General features: G+C 37.3%; 1 protein-coding gene across 1 annotated transcript; it reads left to right on the top strand.

Moving 5' to 3' along the window:
* The first annotated feature begins 53 nt into the window (after positions 1–53).
* On the top strand, positions 54–14,754 carry LOC113671283 (uncharacterized). Its single transcript, XM_089202066.1, has 16 exons — positions 54–766; positions 3,612–3,785; positions 4,683–4,814; positions 5,346–5,441; positions 5,844–5,958; positions 6,383–6,447; positions 6,570–6,737; positions 7,127–7,218; positions 7,844–7,969; positions 8,464–8,711; positions 9,230–9,493; positions 9,812–10,580; positions 10,750–11,044; positions 11,315–11,445; positions 11,753–11,834; positions 12,181–14,754. Exons 1-16 carry the CDS (start codon positions 194–196, stop codon positions 12,607–12,609), a joined length of 3,759 nt encoding a protein of 1,252 aa, XP_089058192.1. The 5' UTR covers positions 54–193; the 3' UTR covers positions 12,610–14,754.
* Positions 14,755–14,995: the final 241 nt, after the last annotated feature.

Raw genomic sequence — 14,995 nt, 5'->3', positions numbered from 1 at the left:
CTTGGAAAGAACTACGCATGTGCTTATTCACTCCGCTGAAACCTCGCGTGTTCATAATAACTCAGATGTTTGAAGGAAGTGAGAACTTCGTTGAACGCCTATGTTGCGATCGGAAGAAACTGCGGGTTTCCGATTCTGCTTTATCGTCGTATACTCATGTTTTGTTTTTGCCAAGCTTGTTTTAGTGTGAAATATGGACAGCGTGCGCTATTTGTCTTACCATCAATGGAAAGAAAGTAAGGACGACGTAAGTGTCACTTATCATCAAAGACTACTAGCCAACGTCGAAGCTCTTGAGGCGAACGTCGGGGCGATAGACAAGCTGATAACTGGTTATTTAGACGCTACAAAAGGTTTCTGTGGGGCTGGTTCCCAACTAGCGGAAGCCTTTTCAACGGTTTTGAAAGAAACGCCGCTTTTAGAGATTTCTCAACAGCTGAAACAAGTCGTGGAGGAAATCGATCATGTCGCTCATAAGTCGAGTGTTCATATCACGAGTAGTCACATTTTGGGAACGCTTTGCGAGTTCACAGCCACTTTGCCTGGTCTTAGACGAGCCATTGAAGCGCATAAGAGAAGCGTACAAAATTACGAATCGTGTCAAGAAAACTTGGACTGGTTAGAGCGAGACGATAGCTTTGTAAACAGTGATGGAAAGCGACTCAAAACAACCAGACAAAGATTCCGTGCTGCAACCGAAGAACTTACGAATGAAGAAGAAAAGTTGTACAGAAGCTTTTCAGAAGTGGAGGAAAATCGAGTTAAGGTATGTTGTTTTTGATTCTAGAATGTTCTGTTTCGATTCGGCATGATGTGTTGATTCATTGATTACAGACACGCTGAAAGGATCTGCAATGCGGTGGGATATTTCATACGCACCAAGACTTGCTTTAATTATCTTCAGTTTACTTTCATTGTTTGCTTCGGTTTAAATAAACTGGATGAAGTTATAAATATCTGTCTGACATAATAAACTCTTTAGACATTACTATAACTGGATGAATTTAAACAAGTTTAACCTTTACTGAGATATCTTCTGGCTTTGCTTGAGTAGATTAATGGATTTCTCGTTACAAGGCCAGACCAACAAATGCCCTCGTGTAATCATTTTGTCATGGTCTCAAAATAGCCGTGACTGTAGAGAGCCAGAGAGCGCATCACATGAAAATCACAGAACAAATGCTGAAAAAATTTCGTAGCGACCAAGGAACTAGTGCATTAGAGAGAGTATGAGGGGCAATGCTGAGATGTTCGAGGAATTTGTTAAATGTAAACAAGAGTGGTTGGCCATCAGCTGTGGAGGACAAAACAAATTTTTTTCGAGACCCAGATGGCGTCTTTTTGGGTTTTTTGATTTGAAATTAAATTCTTGCCCTTGATAATGGGAAGCAGGACGTCTTTAAAATGATTACTCCTCAATGCGAAATGAAAACCAAAGTTTTGGATCTTTTTATAAGTCCCTCATGCTGAATTGAAAATATTTTCACACTTCAAAGTGTATTTGATACATCTAGCAAGTTGCATAACTTTATGCAAAGAGTTAATTTCTTTCATAGTGAGAATTTTCTTTCTCCACTTGGTTTGTTTTTAGTCATATGGGTGTGAGTGAAATAAAATGAATTCAGATCAACTCCCTTTCTTTTGAATTGTGTCTGCATGTTTATTTTCATTACAAAAAGAAGCAAAGATTTTACCTGCCTTTTTTCATGTCATTACACACTCTATGCATACGTTATCATTGAAATCTGAAAATAAATATGCTTGAATTTGGAAAAATGTTTTTTCAAGATAGAATTTTAGTTATTCTGCCCTCAAGTAAATATTCATAGACACTGTGAAAAATAATTTTCATAATTCTGAATACAAATTCAAGATTAATTGTTCATACTTATTTTAATTGATTATTTAAAAGCAACCGATGTTTCTACTTACCTACCACCTCAAATGACCAGAATTCATTGTCTGTAGAGCATTTTTTCGACATTGATTGATACCTTCAAAAGTACATCGATTTTTGTTATTGCTTTTTCCAATCTAGAATTGAAATCTTCTGCAGTAAAATGTGGTTCTAGAAGATTCTACCTGGCTGCTAATTAAGCCACTTACTATGTGCATATATATCAATGAAAGTGCTTTTCACTTACTATTGTTTCCTTTTAAACAGGAAGGCTTTTTGCCCCTGTGGTTTATTCTTTATTTAAGCACAGTTATTAATTGTGGCTTGAGGCTTTGGGTTGATAGAAAAATTGACAAGCAGTCTGTTGGATGACTGATAGCTACAAACATGTTTGATTTTACCATGAAGAGATAAAGGAAACAGGAAAAGGAAAGACAGAACAAGCTCGCTATTTCCTGAGTCCCCCTTTTATTATACACCTTCACTAAGAAAAAATAACAAAATTAAAAAATTTTCAGTGTTAATGGATACTAGACAGTTCAGTTTTGTTGACAGAGTCAGAGTTTATCACAGCTACTAAAAGACCTACTAAATAGAATGACACATTTTTGTCATATCTTAGATTCTGCTCACTTTTATTTGCAACAGACCACTGACTGTCATAATTAGAATAACCTGTCCAAAATTCTTGGGTTTATCTTTTCCGAATGCCCTGATAAGCCACCCCTTATCAGATTAACTTTATCTAGAGCGTCATGTTTTTAATGAGTTCCCTCTGAATTGGATTATGCTTTCCAACCAATCTCCTCCCTTAAACTGGGAGAGGATTTAGTTGAAATTATTGTTCACTTGGGCTAGGTATCATTTTAGTTCAGCGTTATACTTATATGGGAAAGCCTATGTCAGCTTTCATTCTAAATATTGTAAGGTTTCCATAAAATACATACTGATTCAATATTATATACAGCTGGGAAATAGTCAGGAGTGTGATGTCGTGCATTTTGTCTCTCATCAGTGAGTGTCTGATAAAACTTTCCTCTCTGATAAGCTCTCCTCTCGCAAAAACATCCCTCTTCTGAAAATCATAGAAATTGATAACTCTTCCTCTCTCTGGATGCTCATTAATGAGATAAGTCTGAAAATTGTTGGTAGATCTAATATGCTGTATGATATCCCACAGCAGAAATTAAGAGAAGTGACTCTTATGATGATGAACTGCTGAAAAAGCCCTGGATAGCAACAATAAAGAAATAAATATCCTGTCTGACCATTCCTATTGAAATCGATTTTCCATTAACCCAGTTTACAAGGATTCTGAATGAACATTAAACTTTTAAAAGCTATGGAGGAAACCAGTTTCCCATGTTAAAAAAGACTTGAAGCTAAGGGGTTGAACTTGTGGTAAAGGAGACAAATCTTTAAGGCAACAGGGTTGAATGCTTTCATCTTCTTAATTGCAGTACTGAGGACCCAACCTGAAAAATGTTCAAGAATGTCAATACTTCTACCTTTTATTTAAATTTGCAGTGAACTACAATCTGCTTTTTTATGCAGTTACTGTTCTGTTGAAGAGTTTTGCACAAATACATAAATTGTTGATGTCTCTATTTACATTCAGTCAACATGACCAAGTTTTATTTTATTGTGTATTTGTTTTATTAAGGTTCTAATTACCACCCTAAAAGTCAACTCTGATTTTGATCCTCTTTTCTAGATGTTGGGATCATGTTTCCTTTCACTCTTACAAGTGCAGTCCCAGTTCTTGTCATCATCAGCTGACTTGACAACATCATTGGGTGGGTTCCATGAGATTGGTGACTATCTGCGGGACAGAGAAGTCACCCTGGCTCTCAAAGATGCCACTGCAACATGGCTGTCACTTGCTCAAGTATGTTTGAAAAGTCAACTTTTATTTATCTATTTGATATTTGTAAACTTAGGATGAAAATGAAAACAAACTTGAAGATGTTTCTGAAAACTGCAGCTTTCAGAATTTCTTTAATTTTCATATCAGCATGCTGTACTTGATGTGCTTTAAGAAGATTACTATTGAACTATAATTATCAGAACTTACAATGATTGCTATCACAGAGAATGTTGTCATGACCATTACCAACAGTACCCTGGTTGTTGTTATTTTTGTAGTTGTTGTCATCGTCAAATTGCATTAGTGTGACTTACATTGGTAACTCATACATCATGTCCCTCCATGAAGTCCTTGTTCACTCAATTCATTTTATTAGCATTCTGACTCATGTTCGTAATTACATGCTCATCAAATTCTAGGAAGTCTTAAATCAACACTGGGTGGGTGGGGGGGGGGGGGGGACATGCCCTAAGAGATTGTATGGTCGACTCCTGATTAAGAGGGTCAGGTTCAAGTCCTCAGGGAAAGGGAATGAGAGAGGGAGAGAGGGAAGGGTTATTTTTTTTTTGTGTTCTTGAGGGAAATACATGTTCCTTACTATATTATCATAGCCTCCCTCTTTACTCAAGAGTTTGTGTTGAGTACCAGCAAACTGGCAAGTTAATCAGGTGAAATGCTATAACATTCTTGCAGAATAGATTTATAGAGAATACCAACTTTCCTTGTCATGTTATGCCAGCGAAGCTGGGATATGCTTCATCCTGATGGCTCACTTTGCTGGAGTGCAGGCTTAACTGTTATCAAAGTTAAATCAAGATTTCTCAGTGCAAGCTAATGTTAAAATTGAAAAGATACATGTTTCCATAGGGAATACTTATTGTCCTTGCAGCTGTTACAGTACAAAACTTTTCTTTGCAGTCAAACCAAGCTTTGCGTCAAGGAGAGATGTTGAGTAGGGAACAGTTGCAATTCTTAACATTGGGTGCTCAAGGAGAACTGGCTGATCCAGAGAGAAAAGAACTGATTTTGAAAGTCAACAATTTGCTCAAGGTAAAACTTTTTACCATGCAGTGTAATGTTTGTTTGATTTTTAAAAAGAATATTTAGGGTATACACACCCTGTACATAGGTTTGGCTTGAATTAAAAATGGAAGAGCTGGTTAACCTGTGTTTCTATGGAAAGAGCAAAATGAGCCACATAGTATTTAATGTTTTATATCATTTGATTAACCCTTTAGACCCTAAGACTGACCATCATCTAATTTCTCCATACAGTAATACTGCTGAGTTATTCATTAAAATCTTGAAATAAAGGAAATGATCACCAAATTCACCTTATTAACATCTTAGGAAATGAATAGAGAACAGTGTGGAGAATATGCATACTGCTGTTAAGGTTAACAATAAAGAGAGAAAACAAATTCTAACGAAAAGAAACTACTAATTATGTCACTTTTGGGTATTGAACCATGAGCTCTCTTCCCTCCCTGTGGGAATTTTCCCAATTTTCCACACCATGCATATCCCATAAATTAGGAGGAACAGAGACATTCCATATTTGTTTATGGGGCTTGTTTATAGAATTACAAAAGGGTGTTTAATCAAGCTCCAACACCAGAAGCAGACATACCTGCTGGCTTCCACAGGAATCCCAGGGGAATAGAGCTGGCTCTAAAGGTATGTAACATCATCAGATGCAGTAGACTATGTCAAAAAATCTGGCCGTCGAAAAGGCCACATTTTGGCCATAAAACGATACTCAACTGCTCTATTTTATTGTGGAAGGAGGTTTGATGATGATTATTTTTGAAGAGGTAAACAATTTATATTTGAATACTGATTCATGGCAAGAGATAATGTCAAATATATAAATACAGATTAGTCAGAAAACATTGTGTCTGGATTGTGATGAAATGCTGTGCAACTTCAAAACAAATGAAATGATCAGAATTTAATCTAATTCTTTTGGTCTAAGTAACCAAGAGATAGAGTTATTTAGCTCCTAGGCACTTTAGATTCAGAAATCAGAACATCTGGTACATTTAAAGACTGCGAAATCATGGACATGACTTTTAACAGGGTTGCTGTAGTGAAGTGGAAGCAATGGCTGCTGGTGGTGTCACAGAAGCTGTTACTGCTCAAGAAATGGAACAGCAGATTTTGAAGCAGATTCCAAAATTACAACTAAAAATTGGTGAGAGATAGTTTGATGAGTAATCTTGCTACTAAATTAATATAAACTAGATGATACATATGCCAGACACTATTTCAATGTTGTATTGTAAATCCAAGATACAATAAGGGGTTGTTATCTTGATCTAGAAGGAAATTTGAAGTAGTTTGTGGGGAAAATTGACAAACAGATCTTGAGAGTTGAAGAGTCAGGTAAAAGCAACTTATGTTAACTTTTCATTGTCATCATCATTGTGGTCATCCATTCTTATCCAGCCAAAAAGTGCATAAGGCCATAAATTTGATATATTCCTCTAAATTATTCCTCTTGATAAGTTGTGTCCTTTCTGGGCTAATTTCTACTGGTATGAAACTTGTTGCTTTAAAAGAAGTGATCACAGGGAAAATAAACTTGTCTTTGTCTTCTTCTTCTTCTTCTCTCTCAGGTCATGTGTTGACTGAAGTTTGCTCCTCTCCAAGTAAAGCCAATGACAATTACAAATCTAAGCTGGTAACTACCTTTAGTAGATAATAAGTAGATGTGTAACTGGACAGTTTTTGAATGCAGCCATTTTCTCTTATACCGCATAACCTTTTGTGTCACTAAGTGAAGTTTTATTTCAACCCAAACAGCACTGTATCAGAGACCTGGTTAGCTCTGTTGCAAAGCAGAATGACATCCCTCTCAATCGTGATACCTTGGATATGTTTGTGCTGATGGTGCTGTATGAGGCCTGTTCTCCAGCATGCAGTTCTGCAGCCAAAACAGCTGTACAGCTTCTGTTTGGCAAAGCCCATTTGGTAAGAAAATATTCATGAGACTCAGCAGCTCTGATTGTTTTGATAATACTTTTGGACTGGTTAACTTAGAAGCTTTGTAACTCAAAAGGTAGAACACAGGAACATGTATTTGTTTGCTAATAGCCAAAACACAAAGTCAGAAAAAAAATAGGCCAATAGTGTTGGTTATGAAGCTTTATATTAAGTGGCCTGAGTTGGTCAATGAATTTTAACCATTTGAATGTTTGTGAGAACTAGCAAAACCATTCACAGTTATTTTAGGTTTGTTCTTTTCTTGCCTTTTTTTTTTTTTTTTGCCCTGTTCTTGGCATACAGAATGTATTTGAAAATATGCTACAAAGCAACTTACGCATTGTTATTTAACTGCATGGCATTACTCTTGTATTCAGGTAACAGCTAAACCAAGCAAAGAGAAAAACACTCGGCTGGCCCAAGTGTATGTAAAAGGAACATCCATTCATGTTGAAGTGTCCACCACATGGTATGTAGATATTTGGTTTGATACATAATATTCAACTGATTCCTTTGTTAAATGCTAGACTTAATCTGTGTGTAAATTTACCACCCAGTGTCAATAAATCAGAAATGGAAATAGGATGTTTTTATCAGGTAGCTAGACTTTGTATAACAACAATTTTTTTCAGCAAGAAGGGAGAATTTGTTACTAGATCTTGGGAGTTAAAAAGTTAATGACTAAGTTTCAAACACAAAAATGAGAGAAGAAATAAAGAGATAGTCTAAAAAAGAGATAAGAGTGAATTTTTCCAGACTTCAACAAGATTCTCTTGCTTGGCGATATATTTGTAAGGTAGCTGGCCGTTTTGGTCAAAACATTTCATTAAGCAAGTGAGATGGGAGAATTATTAATTTTGGTGCAAATCCTCAACAAAAGCTTTAAGTATTCTGCTCTGGCTTACAGACTAATATCCTTAAGTCTAGAAAGTGAAACCTCTTAATAACTGCAGTTGCAGTAATGGTAATGCTAAAACAAACATCAGGGATACAGAGAGAGGCAAACAAAAAAGACGACATGTTAACAGTTGCATGCTACCATACTTGTAAAGTATCCAAAACATAAAATGGTTTTGCACTTTTCATTTTTTTAGGATAATCACAGAAGACTCCTCCACCTTTGCTTGCCTGTCTAAGGACTTGGACTTTCCTTCTCCTCTGGGAACAGTTGATGCTGTTTACACATCCAAGTTTAGTTTAATGGATTATTTAGAGGACAAGTGAGTGACATTCATTGTGTTGTGTTCTTAGTTCTTCTCTTCACCCAGGTGTACAAATGGGTACCAGCAAATGTGCTGGGGGTAACCCTGCAATGGACTAGCATCCCATCCAGGGGGGAGTAGCAATACTCCTAGCGGCTTCATGCCAAGAAAACTGGAGTTAAGCACTGGCCCCATAGGCCACTTGGGCCTGTATAAAGGCAACTTTTAGTTGTTAGTCTAGTATTTGTTTTATTTTGTTTTTTATTGTGGGAAAATATGTTCTGGAAATTCTATTCCACTGATTCTTCTTAATGGGTGTAGTGTTAAGGATATCTTTTTTTGGGGGGGGGGGAGGGGGGCATGTAGGAATGAGGCTTATTGTGTAAATAACTTAACATCTCTTTATTGTGGTTTTTGACAGATCCTTTAACAAGTTGTTTATTATTTGTATCATAGTATTATTGTCAGTGTTTTTTCTCTCCTAATTTTGTCGTTGTTGTTGTTGTTTACAGAGAAAGGCCTTTACCTGCAATTCATGTTAAGCGTCGTGACCTTTCCAAGTCTCCACCCTTGTTGACCAAACTTGATATATCACCAAATCATAAGCACAAGAGCTTCAGAAAGACTTTTACTAAAGCCACGTCCAAGATATTTTCTCGAAAGTCTGTGACATCCAAAGCAGTCAATAATCTGAATGCTGTGGTAGATGCAAGCAATCAAAATGTTCTATCTGGTGCTGGGGCTAAACAGGAGTCATCAGGTATACTGTGCATAAGCAAAATATTAAAATCGTGATTAAACATCCCAGAAAGAAAATAATCGTGATCACATTATCGTCATCTATAAGGAAGTGAATTTTATTGTGAGATCAATGAGCTATGTAATTAAACTTTATTTCAACTTACAGCTTTGCATTATTTTATCCAATGTTCTTCAATATTTTGTTTGTTTTTTTTTTGAGAAAAATCTATAAGGAAAACATTTTTTTTCTTTTGGATGGATATTGGTTCTGTCTAAATGAATGCAATCTGAAGGGGATTGAAGTTTATTTCTCTCAGAGTTTCTATACAACTGAAGTGTAACAATTAAACAAAGCCTCACTGTTTTAAAACACATAATTACATGTTTACTAAAGCAGTTTGCCCAGGGTCATTCTGTGAAGTGGGTCTAAACAGAGATCCTATCTCCTAACTGTCCTAAATATTTGGTTCATACATGCAGAGTTTTTCTGTTTTCACAAAATCATTTAATTTGATTTCATATCACTCTGGATTTCAGGTTACCGCACATCTGTTGCATCCAGCACTGACACAGGAGAGGAACATGACACTGACATTGATGACCCAGCTCCTCTTCCCCCACCACGCCCACGTCACTGGGCAAGAAGGGCCAAAGAACAATCAATGGCTCCTGAGAGTATTAGTTCCACCTCAGGAAAGATTGTTGAAGAGCTGAGCAAGGCTGATGATCCTTTGTCACCAAGCGATTGGTCAAAGTCTGTTCCACAATTTCCACTGCCAACTTTTAAAAGCACAATGCCGTGTAAGTAGAATTCATGAGCAATTAAATGTAAATTGTACAAAGCTCTTGCTTCTTGGAAGGAAAGAAAATTCCATTTCATATGTCAACAGAAAAAATTCAGATATTGTTTTAAAGTATTCAATAATCAAGCACAAATAGAAATACAACGTCAACAGATTTAACACAGAAGCTAGGTTGGGTCAAAGTCTACATGTTGCCCTACCATTTGATTCTTTACTGTACATGCTTGACAATATTTTGCACCTTTCACTAAGCTATTTTGTGGTTGATTGAGATTTAACAACATTTCATATTTAGGGAAAAAATCTTTATTTTTAGACTGTCATAGTGAATTGTCACTTGCGTCTCAAGAAGAACTCACAGATGTGATAAACTTCCTTTCTGGTGCACCAATCAAACATCGGCTAATATCAGATGATGATGCAAATCCAAGCATGGCAGAAAGCCACATGACTCCCATAGACAGTGGCCTGGGAAGCATTTACAGTGTAGCTTTAAGCAACATTACTGTTCCTAGCTCTGCAACTGCATGTCCAAATGAAGAAACTGAAAAAAAGGAATCATGCAACAAGAGTCAGTCAGAAACCAAGGAAAGTGTTAACACCCCAGTGCTTAATTTGTGTGAGGGGGTTAACTCTTCCAAAGGAATGATGATCACCACAGAAACACAGACCTCACCATCAACTGAAACATGTCCAGTTTTGTTTGTCAAATCAGCAAATGCAGACAATGAAAGCCAACCTGAGCAAAACCAGCCGGCAAAGGAAGATAAAGAAGGTGGTGTCAAAAATCCAGTCCTAGAGTTACCACCAGATAATGCGAAGTCAGAAAGTGAAAATAAAACTGTTGATGGTGCTGAAAAGAAGACCAACACTCCCCAGCCAGTGTTGCCATCACAAACAAAGCAAGATGGTAGTGATTTGAGTGTTAAGAGTACCGACAGTGCCCCCTTAGCTGATGCACCTACATTGAGTATCACAATTAACCAGCAGGTAAAGCAAAGTAAGACTCCCAGCCCAGTTTTGGTGACAGTGAGCTCTGATGAGTGTCCTGATGAGAAAACAGTGACCATCAGTGAGAGCCTTAGGTAAGAATCACTCCTTATTTAACAGATGTACATGACTGGAATGTGAGTTGTACTCTTGCATATGGGCTCGACAGTTTATTCTCACAAAATTTCTCCCCAGTCAATTAGACAAATAGATACCTGTGACATGGGAAGAAGTAACTGGATTCCATTTTTTGTTCTTGAATAGGAGTGTTTGGGAGAATGCTAGCCCTCCATCAGATTCCTCTGACATCATTTCAGAGGGCTCACTGCTACATAAGAAAGACATACATGGATCACAGGACACACTCTACCACAGCTGCTGGTCTCTGTCTGATTTCCCAGGAAATGAGAAAAATGATGAGGCTAATGAAGATGCCAAGAGTCTGAATGAGAGTTTGCTGCCCAGCAATTCAGGCCCAGGACTTATGGACCTTGGTTTGAAGTGGTCCAGTTATGGAAACAGTATCCATGGCAACCCAGTATGGGCCAACATTCCCAGTGTAAGTATTAATTTAAAATTTTCCTCCCTTGCCAATGCCAAAGATTTTAATCTGCCCATAAAGTTTGGAACGTTTATGTTTTCAAGCCATGCCAATCGAAAAGAAGCGGCAATTTAATAAGTCGGTAGATTTAATGTTATATATGCAAATCATAGTTTATAGCCCAAAACGACTTCAACAGATATATTTGTCACCTGTTATAATACGCGAGGTCATTGGCGAAATGCATTTTAAGATTCATTGTTTCAATATTATTTGCTGATTTTGCAGGCTTCTGCGAGCAATTGGAACCAGTCTCAGGAATCCCTTACCGCTGATGGATCTGGAAGAGGAAAGACTGTATTCTCTCTTGGGCTGGGGATTACTGGACCGGATCTGTTAGCTGCTGCTCGGGGAGGAAGGTACCTCATGTAGCAAGCATGAATTAATTATGTGGGATATTTAGATAGATTGAATTCTTTGCAGGTTCTGGTTTCGAGAAAACTTTACTTCAAAGTTCAAGATTCGTCTATCAAACTTTATTTTTTACCAAAACGTTTACCAGTGAGCCGTGACTTCGCGTGCTAGATCAAGTTTTGTAGGCTTGTTTCCAAACATATAAACTCGGGCTATGATATGTTTGGTCCAATAGTATTTTTTTAATGTTCTGCAGCTACATTCTTACTTCTCGTTGTTCATGTAATGGTATTTTGTGTGATTAATTTATAGTTGTGAGGCAATGCCTACGGATAGTGTCTCCTTTATACCTAATGTCGGAAAGCCTTGGAGTGTGGAAGATTTAGCACAAAAGGTAAACGTGCGTTTTCTTGTTTGCTTGTTTGTTTCCCTCCTTACTTCCTTCTCTCCCTCTTTCTTTCAGTATTTTCTTTTTCTTCTTGGTGGATAAAAGAATTATCATCTTATTATTATTATACGACGATAACTACCCGAAAGCTGGAAAGGAAGCACTTTCCTTGTTTTTAATGATCGTCTTTGCTCTTGGGTTTGATTCTCATAGAGAATTGAGGGGGGTAAAATTATGACCCCTCCTACATGCGAGGTGTTTTATTACTCGGTTATCATTTGTTTTTTATTATTTATCAAGTTGAAATTGAATTGTAATACGTGATGATTTTCATAATTTGTTATTTCATCAGAATCCTTGGTCCTCTCGAGATTCTTCCCCTCCTCCGCTGTGGGCCAAGACGACATCGTTAACGGAAGACACTCTGAGGCCTTCTCACCATCGGCCTCCCCTTCCTCCGCAGCACTACAGCGACCCTTTCCTCCCAAGGGAGAACTGGTGGCCTCAGGGGAGGGGTGCTGTACCTTCAGGATATCCCCACCCCTCTTATGCACGTTACCATACAAACCTTCAGCGTCAACGTGCTTTTGACAATATGCCATACGGAAAGCTAGGTACTTTGCAGCGAGGCCGCGGCACAGCAGGTGCACAGTCGGCGTTCCAACCGGTTCTAACACGTTTTCGTAAGCAAGGTCAGCAGTTACCGCAAGCTCATCTTCAGGTACCATCTCACTACGGAGTAGGGCATGGAACCCAATACAAGTCAAATCCCCGCTTTTAATTCCGGTGAAAATTGAGTAGAGGGACTATTTTACATTGTAAACTTTTTATCTTGTTTTAGTAACTGATGAATGATTTTTAGTTTTATTCTTTAATCTGTTCGGGGAGACCTACTCGAATGACTGATGCGGTAGACATACAACAACTTTGAATCTGTACGCTATGAGCCGGAAAAAATTTTTGCTTTGTCTCATGGAAGGGAAATATCAACGTATTGTCAAAAAGAGAGGGGATTAATATGAAAAGATATATTAACACCAAATTGTTAGAACCAACTTTATAAAATATGTTTGTTATTTAGGAAAGAGATAAATTTTAAGATATTGGTGATTAGAAGCGTTTAACAAAGGATTACATGTTATAAGGAATCATGAATTAGTTATGGGACTTGACATATCTTTTGTATTGGCTTGTAAATGCCATAATCTCGGATATCATGATCAGATTGTTTAAGAGTTCATACTGATGTGTAATATTTGAATGTTATTTTTGGACAAATGATCTATTATTGTGTAAACAACTGGGATTCAACTGAAAAGCAAGATGTAAATGTGAAGTTAAAAAAAGCTAATTACGGATAGCATCAGATGTCATTCAAAGTCAGGCTCGCATGAAGCCGGTAAGATGTTCATCGATTGCATTTTTGGTTGTGAGAAGCCGCTGCCTTTTAAAGAGCTATTTGGAACGCGGGCGCGCCACGTGGCTCATATTTGATTTAGATGTAACCTGTGAAGCAGGAAGTTAGGCAAGGCTCTTGTGCATTGTGCGATTTTCTTGTGAAATCTGGGAAAATCGTATCTTGTTATTGATTCAAAGAAGAAAATGTTTCATATTACTTAGCTGTAATTGCGCCGAAAGCAATCACTCTTTGTTCCTTTTGACAAATTTAATTTTTTTATTCCATATCCATACATGCACTATGTGATGGTAATTTGTCAAATCGTTTTTGCAATAAAGCCTTTTCTTTCTTTCTTTTTTTATCTTTGATGCGACCAAGGCATTGGTTAAAGGCTCAGTAATGTCGCTTAGATTTGATGGTAGTTATCGCATTCGTGCTTGATACAAGAGTATAGGATACTACTGCTGAGTGTCGTCAGAAGTTTTAATTTTGTTACGGCCTATGTCACAGACAACTCATTTATGAGTTTCCTGTATTTAGTGCTTTGTTAGACCACATGGCTTTATCCTAATTTTTATTGTAGATTTAATAGTTTTGACTTTCACTGAGCTTATTTAATCAGACACAAGTTTTAATATTTTAATATCTTATTTTAATGTCAATGTTACTTTTGCTCCAGTAATTGGGTAAATTGCCTTTACTTTTGTAGATCTCAGAAATAAGAAGGTCGCGCTACTTTTGGTGACATTTCAGTCGATGGATAGCGTGTATTCAAAATAACTAGCGTAGGATTATTATTTAAAAAAATCAAATATTACTTTGAAAGATGTCGAGCATTTGATTTTCTTTGGCTGAACGACTAGAAGGACGTGCCAGTTTTAGTGACCTGGCCCTAAGAGGCGGCCCATAGAAGCCTGATGGTATGTGTTATCCTTCAGAGTTATATCATGAAAAAACAAAATTCAGGGTAGTAGCGTAATGATGGTGATGTAATGTTATATCTTTGCAACACTCAGCCGTGGGAACTGAGTTTCGTAACTAAGGAGAGCTTTCGAAAGTCTTCTTACAGTGGGGCAGGTTGTGTTACCTAGCCACTCCACTGACGACTTAAACCGCAGGGTAGTGAGGACTGGTACCTCTTCCCTTGACCTCGTTACGCAACGACTTAACACTACGTCACCATCAAGAAAAGCGTGGGTCGTACTGGACGAGATTAATAGAAGTATCTTTGTTAAAACGCAGCATTAAGTAGTTACTAGGCTGCAGTAAGACGCTAACCGAGCTACATTTTTAAAAATAATTGGAATACTACACTCTCTGTGATTGGTCCTTAACATATCACTAAATTAATAAAACTACGTTATTTAAGCAATTCCCTGCAATTGCTATTAGATTACTGGCAAAGTAATCCACTGAGGTTGATTGATTGATTGATGTCTCTTGTAGTTTTGGTCACAATAGCTGATAAGGTAATAAGGAAGAATGAGTTAAAGAGATTTATTGTAATAAAACGAAGTATTATTTGAACATTGAGTCTGGGATTATTCTTTATCAGATGGCGAAAGTGTGACTGGGAAAAATAATTTGAGCATCTTCAATTGGGTACGGGAATGAGCCATTTTTTCGCCTTTTTTCTGTCTTTTCGGTTTTTGCTGTTGTTGGTGTTGTTGTTGTTGTTGTTATTTTTACCTTACATGGCATTATATTCTCCTTATTTGGCATTTATGTGAAATTTCTTATTAATGCTCTTCATGTGGCCGCCTACTGC

The sequence above is a fragment of the Pocillopora damicornis genome, chromosome 3 (genome assembly GCF_964200805.1).
Source record: "Pocillopora damicornis chromosome 3, jaPocDami1.2, whole genome shotgun sequence".
NCBI classification, from domain to species: domain Eukaryota; kingdom Metazoa; phylum Cnidaria; class Anthozoa; order Scleractinia; family Pocilloporidae; genus Pocillopora; species Pocillopora damicornis.
This window is presented reverse-complemented; position numbering and strand designations above follow the sequence as displayed.